Source organism: Eucyclogobius newberryi, unplaced genomic scaffold (genome assembly GCF_026437365.1).
Source record: "Eucyclogobius newberryi isolate DKJ021-1_F unplaced genomic scaffold, fEucNew1.0.hap1 SCAF_12, whole genome shotgun sequence".
In the NCBI taxonomy this organism is placed as follows: Eukaryota; Metazoa; Chordata; class Actinopteri; order Gobiiformes; family Gobiidae; genus Eucyclogobius; species Eucyclogobius newberryi.
In genome coordinates, this window is record NW_027315746.1 from 32,808,647 (window position 1) to 32,824,306 (window position 15,660).

The following is a 15,660-nucleotide window of genomic DNA, read 5'->3' on the forward strand; positions in this document are numbered from 1 at the left end:
GCGCCCCCTCCTCTTGCGGCGTGGCGGCAGCGTGGCGAGGGCCGATCATTGCCGCTTGCGGCTATATTTATTATTATTATTATTTTATCTTTATTTTTATTTTTCTGCCCTCCATTCCCTATTAAGATATGAGAGGACCTGTTTACAAGGTTTTGTTAATAAGAGTTTTTGTTTATAAGAGTTCTTCTATTAAGAGTGTTTTTTTTAACTTCCTATAAGTTATCTGTCCTTTCCCCCTGTATCTACTGTGTTGTAACACCCACATTTCCCCATGTGTGGACATTAAAGGCATATCTTATCTTATCTTGCCTCAAAGGCCGGTTTTTCTATATTATACAAACGAGAGCAGAGGGGAGAACAAGAGAGTGGAGCAGTAAGAGCCGCAGAGAGGAGGACGTTCTGACGTGTCTGAGGTTGGGACACACAGGGCTGAATGACACCCTCAGAATAATAGGGAAACATTGAACAGGGGAGTGCGAGCGCTGCAGAGTCCAAGAGACAGTGGAGCATGTCATTATTCATTGCCCGAAATATCAACAGCAAAGACAAATTGTGAGAGAGAGTATGTGAACATGGGATTAGATTTAGTATCAAGGAATGATTGCTGAACATCTCACAAGAGGTTATAGTAAAGGTACTCCTTATGTACCTTAAGTCAACAGGATCAATGGGGAGGATTTAAGGACTGTTGGGGCCTTCCCAACCCACACTCCATACCGGCCGGTGGCGGTAATGGTGGTGGCACCTTTAGTTGCGTGCCAACTGCTGATAAACAATACTAGAAGAAGAAGAAGAAGAAGAAGAAGAAGAAGAAGAAGAAGAAGAAGTACTTCCGTGAGTTAGGCGTGTATGATCTAGTGCCTGCCATGCTGCTGGACTCGCTGCTTAAACCCGCGACCTACAACGACTCCAACTCAACATAGCCGAAGGTAAGTGAAGAATGACATAATATTTGTAAAGGAATGTGTTTCCTTCACTTATATCCGGCGTTTAGGCCATAGTTTTAACTTGTTTGTGACGTTAGCTAGTCGGCTAACGCTAGTCGGCTAACGCTAGTCGGCTGACGCTAGTCGGCTAACGCTGGTCGGCTAACGCTAGTTGTCTAACGCTAGTCGTCTAACGCTACAAACGTAAAACAACAACACAAATGAAGTGAACTCTTTTTATCGGTTCGGCTGGATGTGAAGTGAATTACTGAGAGTGTGTTTCTACTATTATTTTACATGTTTATTGCTTTTTATGAAAGATATACACGTTTTTACCGTTGTCCCAGCAACAATACATAGCTTCACGCTGACGTCGTCATCCGGGTCACTTGACCTAGTAACGGGGGCAGTCAGTTTGCGAGGGGGAAACAACACCATAACTACCGCGTGTCACGTGGTTACGCAGAGCATTTGGAGCATCAGTGATTTGAACATCCCAAAACTGAGCAACTTTTTGAGATCGATCAGAATGACAGTTAGCTTACTCGGTATCAAGGTTTTGTGAGGGGGCAGTGACCCGGATGTTGTGACGTCATCTGAAGCTATGTATCGTCTCAGTAGAAGTGCATGTGACACACTGAATGGACAGTCCACTCTCGAAGCACTTGGACAGATCCTTCTTCTTCAAAGACAGAGAAGTCTCCTCGGGGGTCTTTCGTGTTCCTGTAAATGAATAAATCTTGTAAATGATTCATCAACTTAACTGCATTGATGACATCAGTAATAAGCCCTCACTTCCTCTGTTGTGCTGCAGTCTTTGTTTAGTGCAACGCGTACATCCATGGATTTGCTCTTCCATGACAGATGTAACCTAAAGCATTGTTTATTATTTTCTGATCGGATGTTGCATCCCGATCAGTGATCGGATATACATTTTACTCTTACTAGTTTGATCAGCGTTATACATTTCAAGCTTATTATTAGTCTCTCTCCTCCGTATAACACATGAATGGATCATGACATTTTACTGCCCACACTTTACGGCAGTTAACTTGCATCATGGATCAATCATCCGCATGTCCAGGGAATTTCGCGGACACCACACAGCAGAGAGCATCTTAACAGATTAAGGAAAAAATGCTCAATAACTGGGGCATCGACAAGCAACGGGTCGGTGTAATTTTGCGTGACAAGCGCTGCTAATATGAAGAAAGCTATGTGTGAGACGGGAGTGCGGAGTGTGCGCTGCGTTGCACATTCTGGCCATCTCTGCGTACAGAACTTGCTTTCCCAACACGGCGTGATAGACACCGTGGCTACTGCGAGGATGAGTGTAGGTCGCTTCAAACACTGGCCCCTGGCCTACTCTCGACTCGACAACAGATGGATTTCATCAAGAAAAACATACGTTTTATTATTTAAGCCCAAGAGTATTAAGAGTGCAGTTCTGAAAAGCACATTATGGCCTTACTTTATGACACTGTTGCAATTTTAATACACTTTGTTTATTTGTTTACATGCTTCTGGGGATTTTAAGTTGAGCTGCTTTTTTATTTAATTCAAATTCTGCACTATTGTTTCTTATTCAAGCTACCTCAAAAAAGGTGCACTGTTAAAGTGTTATAAAATAAAATAAAAACTGCGACAACCTGCATTTGTGCATTTAAAAAAAAAAGTTACTGTACTAGGGAAAGAAATCCCGCACACTGTCTTACTTGCGAATAAAAATGTATTGGTAAAGAGGCAACGTTTCGGCAACTGGGCCTTCGTCAGGCAAATGGGTAACTGAGGATGGGACAGAGGTTTAAATAGGAGTGGCCTAAAAAATAGGAGTGGCCAATCACAGATGTTAAAGGTCCCATAACATGCAAAATCGACTTTTCAGAGCTTTTAACCTTCTTACATTGCTATTTGTGCTTCATATTTGTCCAGAGTGTTTTTTTGATTGATTCCCGCAGTGTTTAGCTATATTACAGACTATCTCCTTTCCACAAATCTCCAAACTGACGGGCGGTGGGGCAAGACCGCGTCATAAGGGCAAGCACGCGTCATTAGCCCCCCTCACCCCCCGCCTGCCGCCTCCCGCCCCCTTCCCCCCGGCTCCGCGCTGCTGTCTCCCTTCAAGCTCATTCCGGAGTTTTTCTGCTTCGATTTACGAGGAAACACGGCTCAAAGAGGCCCAAAACGTCATTAATGATATCGCACTCTTTACTATTATCACAATGGTGAAGGTTTATGTGGCACTTGATGCAGCAACCGGGAAAATAAACGGAGAGAAGTTCTATCCGATACGAAAAACCAGGAAATAAGAGCGCGATGGACATAAGACTTTTTTATCCATCTCTATCTCTATCTCTATATATAGATAGATAGATAGATAGATAGATAGATAGATTCTCACTCATTCGCGCGGAGCTGCGCAGCGCGGAGCAGACAGCTGTGGGGCTACGTCACGGGTGGGCGGGGCACACACGCTCTCTGAGACTACGTCACGGGTTGGGCGGGGGAGCCAGATCGCTCTTCGCAAGGTTGGGGGCGAATATCAAACCAAGCCGTTTGCATTTCCGGGTTGGTGAGGGGGTCCAAGGTCTGGGTGATATTTCTTAACTATTATGTTAAGGCTGTTGCACAACCCTTATTATTACCAATTATACACTAGACTACACTAGACTACGAAACATGAAAAAAAGCATGTTATGGCACCTTTAATCACAAAACGATAGACAAATAGTGACACCTCATGATGAATTACACATACGTCAAAAATAGTATTAATCACTGTTTTTTGAAGGCCCAGTTGCCAAAACGTTGTCTCTTTACCAATACATTTTTATTTGCAAGTAAGACAGTGCGCAGGATTTCTATTATTATTATTATTATTTTATATATATATATATATATATAATTCCACAAATGTTCCCAATCATTGTGTTCACACGTGCTATCACAGGCAACACAACACCGCTCTGTGACGAGTTCTTGCTGGTTTGCTCACGGCAACAAACCACACTTTTTTGTCGCTGCTCTGAACAGCTGCAAGTTCCCCGAGTTGATCTGGCGCTGTACTCACACCACGTTTGTGAAATATGTTTGCTCATGTAACAGTTATATGATTAAATCCCACGGGCGCATAAGTGGATGCGCCCGTGGGTAAAACAAAACTAATCAAATGTGTGGTGATTTTCATAGCTTACGATGCCCACAAATGTTTTTTTCCCCGCAGCTTTTGAGTTTGCTCTCACAATTTGACATTCTCGAAACATACGGCCAGTAAATATGCAATAAAATGTTTAAGGTCTGGTTTTCATTATTTTGAAATCCAGGTCGAGTTACCGGAAACACACATTTTTTTCTTCTTATGAAGTTCTCTCAGGTGTGAACTGTTGCCCAGTCAAGTGACCCAAACTGCCATTTTTAGAGCCAATTACCTTCCCAGGAATGTTGTGTAGGAGCATTGCGACTCCTGCTGACCAATTTGTTCCATAACTAAAATATATTTTGTCTCCCCAACATTTTTCATCAGTGTTTTTGGTGTGTGTCTCTTGAAGAAGAAAACGATGTGCTTTGGTTTTAGTCGAGTCTCTCAAACCCCGAGCATTGAGAGACGCCTGCCGTGTGGGGCGGGCTGCGGCCTCATGAGTTTGAGTCCGGCTTTCACCTGTTTGCTGCATGTCGTTCCCCAGTCTCATTCCCATTTCCCACTGCACTGTCCTGTCAAAGCCTACAGTCCAAAAAAAAGTACTCAGAATGTGAAATACAAAGGATCAAACATGACTCTCCCACTTTAGCCTCATTCACACAAACACATTTAATTGTTAAATTAAATCAATGTGTTACATTCATTAAATGTTGAATGTAAACATGTTTGAATGACAGAGCTCTGGCTAGACTTGTTTGATGCTGTCGGTCCTCACCCAAAGCCAGAGCCTGTTATACTGTCCACATTCTTATAGAAACAGTAAAGTTCTGTTCGTTTCATAACTCACTGAAGCTTGTGAAAATGACTTATTTTTTCCATGACAACACCACTCTCAATGGTGATAAGGAATTGACAAAAGTATAAGTTATTTATTTAACCCTATTATTACTTAACATCTTCTTTTTCTGTGTTCATGGCAGATCTAAAAGTCCATCAGAAGAATGGGGTTCACCTGTGACCAGTGTGGAAAGACATGGAGCTGTTCTTCTGCGCTCAAGAAACACTACAGAACTCACACAGGAGAAAAACCATACGAGTGTGACCAGTGTGGAAACAGTTTTCCTACAGCAAGAGCTCTCAAAATACACACTAGTATCCACACTGGAGAGAAACCTTACAGCTGTGATGTTTGTGAGAAGACATTTTCAAGCTCAAGCTACTTAAAAAAACACATGAGAATCCACACTGGAGAGAAACCTTACAGCTGTGATGTTTGTCAGAAGACATTTTCAAGCTCAAGCAGCTTAACAACACACATGAGAGTCCACACTGGAGAGAAACCTTACAGCTGTGATGTTTGTCAGAAGACATTTTCAATCTTGAGCAACTTAATAAAACACATGAGAGTCCACACTGGAGAAAAACCTTACAGCTGTGATGTTTGTCAGAAGACATTTTCAATCTTGAGCAACTTAATAAGACACATGAGAGTCCACACTGGAGATAAACCTTACAGCTGTGATCTTTGTGAGAAGGCATTTTCAACCTCAAGCCACTTAACATCACACATGAGAGTCCACACTGGAGAAAAACCTTACAGCTGTGATGTTTGTGAGAAGGCATTTTCAAGCTCAAGCTGCTTAAAAAAACACATGAGAGTCCACACTGGAGAGAAACCTTTTAAGTGTGACCAGTGTGAAAAGGCTTTTAGAACATCACCTGAGCTCTCGAATCACTACACAACCCACACAGGAATAACACTAAATGAGTGTGACCAGTGTGGAAACAGTTTTTCTACAGCAAGCGCTCTCAAAAGTCACACCAGAATCCACACTGGAGAGAAACCTTACAGCTGTAATGTTTGTGAGACGGCATTTTCCCAGTCAAGCAGCTTAACAACACACATGAGAGTCCACACTGGAGAAAAACCTTACAGCTGTGATGTTTGTGAGACGGCATTTTCCCAGTTAAGCCACTTAACATCACACATGAGAGTCCACACTGGAGAGAAACCTTACAGCTGTGATGTTTGTCAGAAGACATTTTCAATCTTGAGCAGCTTAATAAAACACATGAGAGTCCACACTGGAGATAAACCTTACAGCTGTGATGTTTGTGAGAAGGCATTTTCAAGCTCAAGCCACTTAACATCACACATGAGAGTCCACACTGGAGAAAAACCTTACAGCTGTGATGTTTGTGAAAAGGCATTTTCAAGCTCAAGCTGCTTAAAAAAACACATGAGAGTCCACACTGGAGAAAAACCTTACAGCTGTGATGTTTGTCAGAAGGCATTTTTCCAGTCAGGCAACTTAACATCACACATGAGAGTCCACACTGGAGAGAAACCTTACAGCTGTGATGTTTGTCAGAAGGCATTTTTCCACTCAGGCAGCTTAATAAAACACATGAGAGTCCACACTGTTGAAAAGCCTTAGCGGCTAAGGCTTTTATCAGATGCATGTGTTTTCATATCAAACGCCTGCTAATGTTCATGTTTACCATAAATGAGCTCATCATCAGGACACTGTTTTTTTCCCCCCAACTCCTTCAAGAGTCATTCTCAATATGTGGATGTAGTCTGAGAATGCAAATATTTACTCTACTCTATGAAGGGTGTTTACAATTTCACTTGAGATTACTCTCCTTTGTATCCTAACTGTAAAGGGCTATCAAAACCCTTTTGTTAGCTGATGTTAGCTCCCTCATCACTGAGTACCTGATTAGCGTCAGAATGGACAGGGCTTTTCCCGCCCCATGGCTTCAAGACACTATTGTATGCGACCGGTATGTTTAACGTTAAATTTCTATTCAAAGAGCTCTTTCTGAACAAAATGGCCTCTGTAGGACATATGTGTCCATAGAGACCTTTAAGAGACATTACCTTTTCATAATTCAGACACTGTTGCAGAAAGCAAAGCAAAATGTTGGATGGGTGGAAGAATGTTCCCCATCCCCCATGGACCAACAACACTGTCTTCACCACACCCCCCTCCCCCCCTTTGGGTCAACACCTCTGATAAAGAACACAGAGGACACCAAATGGGTCCAAGGACCTGACCCCTGTGGAGAAGTGGAATCGTCCACTGTAACAAATCCTCTTGTTCTGCTGGATGGAAACTTTCTCAGGATGAAGTCCTTAATGACTGTATTTCACATTTAAACTGACTTAACGTTTACTGTGTGATCTAAACTTGTAAATAAATCATGCTTTAGTTTAGTTTGCCTTAAGAACTGTGTTAGAAATGTGTTAATGTCATATTTAATGTACTTCCTCATGACCTGCTAATGATGTGTGGGAGGGGCTTCCATTGTCTCCCACGTCTCAGCACTGTGCTCAGAATGTCAAATCTTCGAACGCTAAACTCTGAGCAAAGACCAGCGCCACAGACGGCTCTAAGGACCCAAAGATCTCTGAGGAGGCCTTGATCCACATCTGGGCCTTCTCTTGGACACATGAGACCTGAGAGTGGCTGAAACTTGCAGAGTGGCATTAAATTGAGGTTTCATCCAGATTATTTTAGAATTAATCAAAACTTACTTTTCACGTTGATCCCAGACATAGCTGGTGTAATTAATGTGTAATTACTTGCTTTGATATTTTTGTTTATTAAACTACACAAAATCATTCTGGTTTATAGACTTTTTATTGATCTTTTTTTTTTAGAGTTATAGTTGTCAGTCAATGGATAAAGTTTTTCAGAAAACGAGACTGGGTAGGTATTAATGTTTTGCTGAACAAGCTTCAGATTTTGCCCTTTTTAAATTTAAATCTGAACAATAACTACCTAAAATCCTAGCCCCAGAGAATATTGTCCATAACAAACACCATGTTCAAGCACAAGGGTGTCCATCAGTGCACGTGGCACCAGGACGCATACTTCCCAACTCTCTTGGAGATATTTATTTAAAAAAATAAAAATTGACCTTTTCTACTAGCCTTTACTTTGGTAGCAAAGGCGAGCAGGGGGAGCATACGGGGGACACGGGCGCCGCCATGTTTGTTGAGATTACGATGCTGAGCGTTTCCATCCCAGAATTCAACGCAGGTCAAATTTAATCCGAAATCTACACCATGATAGTGAACGACATGAGCGTTAACAAAGATAGCGGCGCCAATAAGGATAAATCGACTGATGAAAATAAATACCAGTTCTACACTACATGGTTTGTTTAATATAGAAATATACTATGAAGCGTAAAGTGGGACGAATATGCATCCGATGAGTCATGTGGCTCGCCTCATTAGTGTTATTTTCGGTTAATTCTGATAAAATTTGAAATCTCCCGCATAGGGGGGCAATCTCCCATTTTTTAATGTGTTATCTCCCCCCTGGGATTGTAAATAATTTGGGAAGTATGAGGTGTCGTGTCATCTGACCTCCGGCCACGTATCTTGGACACTCGGGTGAAGAGAGGAGCAGAGCTGTCAACTGATCACCACCTGGTGGTGAGTTGGATCCGCTGGGAAGCTGTGCAGACACAAGCGCATTGTGAGGGTCTGTTGAGAACGTCTTGCGGAGCCCTCTGTCAGTAGGGTCTTCAACTCACACCTTCGGAACAGCTTCTCCCATTTCTTGGGGGAGGCTGGGGACATTGAGTCAGAGTGGACCATTTTCGTGACCTCCATCGTCGATGCGGCTGCTCAGAGCTGTGGTCGCAAGGTCTCAGGTGCCTGCAGGTACGGCAACGCCCGAACCCGGTGGTGGACACCGGAAGGGATGTTGTCAGGCTGAAGAAGTAGACCTATCAGGCCTCTTTGGCTTGTAGGACTCCTGAGGCCTTTGACAGGTATCGGCTGACCAGACGAGCCGCAGCTTGTGCTGTCGCTGAGAGGAGTTTGGGGAGATCATGGAGGAGGACTACTGGTTGCCCCCAAAGAAATTCTGGAAAACCGTCCGTCGCCTCAGAAGTGGGAAGCAGTGCTTCACCAACACCGTTTACGGTGCGGGTGGAGACCTGCTGACCTCAACTGGGGATGTTGTCAGGACGGTGGAAGGAATACATTGAGAACCTCCGTAATCCCACTATCACATATTCCGAAGAGGAAGCAGACTGAAGACTCTGAGGCTGACTCGTCCATCGCCCAAGCTGAAGTCATTGAGGTTGTTGGCAGACTCCTTGGTGGCAGGGCTCCTGGGGTGGATGAGATCTGCCCTGAGTACCTAAAATTTTTCTGGATGTTGTAGGACTGTCTTGGCTGACACATCTAAGTGTCTCTGGACTGGCAGACCGGAGTGGTCATCCCTCCGTTCAAGAAAGGGGACCGGAGGGTGTGTTCCAACTACAAAGGGATCACACTCCTCAGTAAGGTCTGTTCCAGGGTACTGAAGAGGAGAATACGACTGATAGTCGAACCTCAGATTCAGGAGGAGCAGAGTGGTTTTTGTCCCGGTCGTGGAACACTGGACCAGCTCTAGACTCTCCATCGGGTGCTCGAGGGTTTATGGGAGTTTGCCCAACCAGTCCACATGTGCTTTGTGGATCTGGAGAAGGCTTTCAACCGTGTCCTTCGGGGTGTCCTTTGGGGGGTGCTCTGGGGCTACGGGGTCCGGGGCCCTTTGCTCAGGGCTGTCCGGTCCCTGTATGACTGGAGCAGGAGCTGTGTACATTGGAGTAAGTCAGACCTGTTCCCAGTGCGTGTTGGATGCCAGGGCATCCCTTTGTCACAGGTTCTGTTTTTTGTTTTTATGGACAGAATTTCTAGGCGCAGTCAGGGGTCGGAGGGTTTGGGGACCACAGGATTTCATCTCTGCTGTTTGCAGACGATGTTGTCCTGATGGCTCCATCAAACCCGGACCTGCAACATGCACTGGGACGGTTTGAGCCGAGTGTGAAGCGGCTGGGATGAGAATCAGCACCTCCAAATCCGAGGCCATGGTTCTCAACCGGAAAAAGGTGTCTTGCCCTTTCCAGGTGGGTGGGGAGTCCTTGCCCCAAGTGGAGGAGTTCAAGTATCTCGGGGTCTTGTTCACGAGTGAGGGAAGAGGGAACGTTAGATTGACAGTTGGATCGGTGCAGTTGTCTGTTGTGGTGAAGAAGGAGCTGAGTCGAAAGGCAAAGCTCTCAATTTACCGGTCAATCTACATTCCCTCACCTATGGTCATGAGGTAATATTTTGAATAATTGGTTAAATTCAACTGAACTCTTTGCTTTGAAAACCACTGCAAATATGATGACGGTTCAAAACCATGAACCATTTGCTCAATATTCAAACCCATTTTGGGCTGTATTCAAAATCAGAGCGTATTAAAAAAAAAAGTCAAAATGTGTCCTGTTGAGTTGTGCTGTAGACCTTTAGTCGAACAATCGATCAATGGTGTCTTTGTCAAATTCATTTTGGGTTCTTTAGAAGGATTAATATTCACAACAACAGAAAAGAATAAACAAGTGAGATACTGTGAGATTTGGGAGTGAATTATGGGTTCATTCTGTCGTTTTTCATGTAAATACACTGGTCGTTTTCTATAAAAATAAAAAAAAATATTTGCAATAGTGTGAACTCCTGTGATCTTGTGGTGTTGTCGTTCCACTTTGGGTTAAATACATGTTCTGTTAGCAAAATATATAAAATCAATGTTGTTTTTAAGATGGGCTGAATTTGAATATTAAGTTTATTGTTGATGGTAAAAAGTTCAAACCTCAACTAACACATTTAAACACATTTCTGTTGTATTGAAATAATATTGTCTGATTATCGTTATCAGGAATTAGATAAAGATTTTTGTCACTATTTTTGCCTTAGTCTTATCATAAAGATACTAAATAGTTTTGCCCGCTTTAATCGTGTCTACTGCACGGTTTTGGCCGTAGAGGTTTAGGTTTATAGTTTTACTTCCTGTTTGTAATTTATGACATCACACTAGTGAATTACCCAGCAACCACTTTTTGATTCGACAAATAGAAATATATGAGCGCTCCTTTATTTTGTTGAATTAACATTTATAGGGTGAAAAACAGTTGTTTTGTGTAAATTATACATCTACTCTGGCTGGACCCTAATGTGATGTCACTTCCTGTCATTTACTATAGATTTGTTTGTACTTTTCCTTGCATATAGCCGCTCGATCGGTGTAAAACTATGGTTCATATGTACAACAGATACAGACACACCAAATAAAAACCTGTAACGTGCCCTTTGAACTAGGGACTGTTGAATGTGGTGTCGATGAGTCTCGCAGGCCTGTTTGAATAGAACGGTTTGGCGTCTTGATTGTGTGTTACAAAGTTGCGTGTCTCTCATGTAACGCGCCTGAGCAGACGTTCAGCCCAGCGCTTCCGTTTTGCAGCGTATAAGGAAGAAAACTGTCTGGATGTTGCCAGAGCCCATTATTATAACACTTTCCGAGCCGGGCCACGTGACAGATGATTGAACGCTTTTCTTTCAACACTGACGATTTCAGTTTGAGTTGAGTTTTTCTTATTAAAAGCAGACTGACTTTTAACACAAAAAATAGTCACATTTCTTTCTCCATTTTGCTGGAGGTGTGATTTTTGTTAGTCTCACTATTAAATCTGCAAGTGAAAAGTAACGTTAAGGCTCAATTATTGAAAAAAATATGACAATCACAGTTATTAAAACCATAACTGTAATCACGATTATTCAAACAATTATTTGTTTTAGAGCAGGGATGTCAAATTTTACCGTTTTGATTAAATGTCACGATTTAATGATTGATCACGATTATTGAGACTGTGACCAAACAACAGTGACAGTGAATTTCCCTGGGAGCGCCCCGGGTTTTTGCCTCTGTGACACAAGCGGTGTGCTTGGCCTGCCGATACCTGTCAACGGCCTTAGGAGTCCCATAAGCAGAAGAAACCTTATCCCTTACGCCATCCCGTACTTCCGGCGTCCACCACCGGGTTCGGGGGTTGCCGCCTTCCTAGATTTTTAAAGATGAATATTCATTAAAAACCTATAAAGGGTTAATTTGAAAAAATAAAAAGTGTGTATGATACCTGGAGACAAAAAGTACTAAAAAAAAAAACTTAGATTTGACTTTCTAGTTTACCTGATTTAGAAGCTATTAAATTGTATTATTATTATCTAAATAGGGTTGAATTGAAAAAAGTACAAGGTGTGCTTGATACCTAGAAATTAAACCTACTATAAAAGACAGTAGAAGCTATTGAAAGAATTCCTTGTTTTTTGAAGGTGAATATTCATAAACTACCTGTCCTGATAACGAGACTGTGACTGGGGCTTAGCATCGGACCTCTTCTTGACTGGAAAACATCATAATGGCCAATGTGAAACCTGTGGAAAAGAAGAAACTGTCCCCCATGTTTTAATGGAGTGTAACAGGTTTGCAGTTCAGAGGAGATCACTTTTGTCCCACTTCTTTGATCTGGGGTTTAAATCTGTGTCAGTGAAGACTTTGCTTGTCCCCTCTTTGCATCAGCAGGTGTACAGAGCGTCATAACGGACTATCACCAGTGAGAGGCAGCAGTGCTCTGTGTGGTGCGTAGTCTCCCGGAAATACATTGTTACCTACCTGGCTGGCCCCTTGAAGAGAGAGGGTGGCATTGTGGGTAGCCGGAAGTGTCTTGTTGTTTTTGGGTCTGTTTTTCGATGTTTTTTCGGCGGGCGCGTGTCTGCCACCGCTGATCCGTATGTCCTGCATTCCGTTTCATGTAACCAAATAAAATCGTGTTGCAACGAGTACTATGCCTGCTCAGCCTCTGTACCACGGTTAGGAGTTTACTGGGCAGGGGAAGTATTAATAAATCCGGGGTGGAAATAAATTTGGCCACGACCCGGAAGGGACCTGCGCGCTAATGTATAGCTTACATAGAGATATCGTTCTACTGACGCGTGCAGATCTCTATTGGTGGTGCGGAGGCAAAGTGCTTCACCATGCATTAGACGGCAAGAATGAAGGTCCTTGTGCCCTAGTATCTCTCATTGTGTGTTTCCCATGACAGCTAACGACATTTTGCAGTGGGCTGATTCTCCTGTCCGGATGGCAGAGAACCCACTGCGTCCCATGAGATCGGTAGGGAAATCCACTCCCTGGCTGAGTGAAGCTGACCCAACCTATGTCGATGCCATAGGAGTCCCACGGGGTGTGCCAGACGAGTATAAAATAAGTAATCAAGTGGCCGCAGGATTTGAATCATTCTTTTGCCCGTGGTGTACTATAAATAAAAACGTTGATAGAATTAATTACATCCATTATAATGTTCAGAGACTGGGTAATTTTTCCCAGGAAGGATTCACTGCTGTACACGAGCAGCTAGCCGCTACCTCTCTGATGGCCTTCCAGAATCGTATAGCCTTGGACATGCTCTTGGCAGAGAAAGGCGGGATTTGCGCCATGATAGGGGAGGAGCAATGTTGTACTTTTATACCGAATAACACACGCGAAGAGGGCCGTTTGACCCAGGTTGTTGACGGATTACGCACACTAAATAGAAAGATGAAAAAGCATTCGGGGGTAGACACATCCATTTGGGATTCATGGATGAATTATTTTGGTAAATGGATGTGATAAAATGTGAATATATGATTATATTTCTGTGATGTATTTTATCTGCATAATAGTGATATTTTATCTGCATCATTAGTCTAAGAGAATAACGGGTGTGTGACAAACTGCATTTGTGAAGGGGTCGTAAAGATGGGCCAAAGGATGTTTACCCTAGGGGGGGTGACAGCCCAGAGGAGTTTGGGTAATGTTTACCCAAGGCTTGATCTCTAGGAAAAATACCAGCTGTAAAACAAGTGCCTTGATGTGAAGCTGACCAATGAGAAATGTGACCCGCCTATTCCAGAATATCTAACAAAACCAACCAGCATGGGAAAAAACGGGGTGAGACGCAGGAGGATCACGCAGGCTGCGTACCACAGCCTGCGTGATCAGTCCAGGCGTTTTCTCCCAAGCTTGCCATACAAATGTCTCATATTTCTGTGTCGTTTCATTTTCTAAGTTGAATTGTGTTCTCGATGTGTTACGGAATAGCATCGGTGTATGTCTGATTCCATGACAATGGAAAGGGTTAATGTCGTCTGTGATACTCTCCCTCGCCGTTTTCCTGGCCATCCTGGTCTTATGTGGCTATGGCTGCATACCCTGTATCAAGACCTTCACGGTGTCTTACCCGCCTGGTGGAACGAACGATCGGCGGCTTTGTGGCTCAGGCAGGAGGAGGTCAGTATATGTTGATATGTTGGTGCCAAAGGAAGATGCTGTCCTCCCGGAGGAAGAGGAATGTTATCTACTCTAACCTTTCCCTTTGTCTAGTGTGCTGCGCTGTGCTTTATTTTTCAGAGTTGTCTGGTGAGCCAAACAATGGGAAAGTTTTGCAGTTCTGTAGTAGACATGTTTATATTGATGCACGGTTTTCTCACCAGTGATTCTATGTGAATTATTTGATTATATATGGGTTCTGATTGTGATCTCCTTCAGATATCAACAGGGGGAATGAAGTATATTGATTATGCTACTATGTTTGTTACTTATGCTCATGTATCGCTTCATTCTTCTGCCCAGTCCAGATGAAGGGAGATCGGAGGGTCGGAAAAGAGTCGTGAGAGAGCAGAATAATCCTAAAGTAATCCTTCAATTTAAAACTGAGAGTGAGTTAGGAAAAATTGGAATCTTGGCGCTGTCAAGGGAGATAAAGAAGATATTGGGGGATGTAGCATTTGCCAGTGTTGAGAGATGGTAATCTACTGATTGTGTGTGATTCGGAGGTGCAGAAAAACTCAGCAATGCAGATTAGTAGCATTGGAAAGATGGCTGTAAGTGAGTTTAAGGTTGTTGGAGAAAGGAAAGGAGCACGTGGAGTAGTCACAGGAATCCCCCTGGATGAAGATCTGGATAAGTTTAAAAACAGTTTGGGTGCAGGGGTGGATTCTGTTAAGAGATTGATGAAATGGAGTGATGGCCAAAGAATTCAGAGCATGTCGGTTTTATTGGAATTTAAAGATGTGCTTCCTGAGAGAGTGAAGGTCGGCTGTTTGAGTTTCCTGGTAAGAGAATATGTCCCTCCTCCACTCCGGTGCTACAAGTGTCAGCTTTATGGCCACATAGCAGCGGTGTAAAGAGGGAAGCAGAAATGTTTAAAATGTGGAGGTGAACATAAGATTGAAGAATGTGAGGAAAATGCTCAGATTAAGTGCTGTAATTGTGGGGGACAGCACACTGCGACGTTTGGTGGATGTGAGGTAAGAAAGAAAGCTGTACAAATTGAAAAGGTAAAAATGTTAAATAACATCTCGTATGCAGAAGCTGCAACGAAGGTCCAAATACAGAAACGAGGAAACACTGCTGACACCAGTGTTGTTCCAAAAAGAGGAGGAACAAGTATAGTACTTGCTGTTGATGACTTGGTAGTATTTTTGTCTTGTCCAGACAAAGCTAAGATGATAGTAGAGGGGGCGGAGAAACTCCTGGGTGCTAAAGGTATCTCTTGGGAGCTAATGAACAAAAGGTTAGAGGGGAACAGTAAGGCAGGAGGAGAAACAAGTGAGAAGACCTGATTATACTGCAGTGGAATGCCAGGAGTCTCATTGCAAATGGACAGGAATTTAAAGGATATGTACAAGATAGTAAGGTGAAACCGGATGTCATTTGTGTTCAAGAAACC

At 43.1% G+C, this 15,660-nt stretch overlaps 1 protein-coding gene across 1 annotated transcript in view; it reads left to right on the forward strand.

The window, feature by feature from the left end:
- The first annotated feature begins 5,004 nt into the window (after positions 1–5,004).
- The window catches only part of LOC140355868 (uncharacterized), a 59,501-nt gene continuing 48,845 nt past the window's right edge, over positions 5,005–15,660 (forward strand). Inside the window, 2 exon segments of the mRNA XM_072440508.1 lie at positions 5,005–5,779; positions 5,864–6,367. Of these exon segments, the coding sequence (XP_072296609.1) occupies positions 5,067–5,779; positions 5,864–6,367 (1,217 nt within the window). The 5' untranslated portion in view covers positions 5,005–5,066.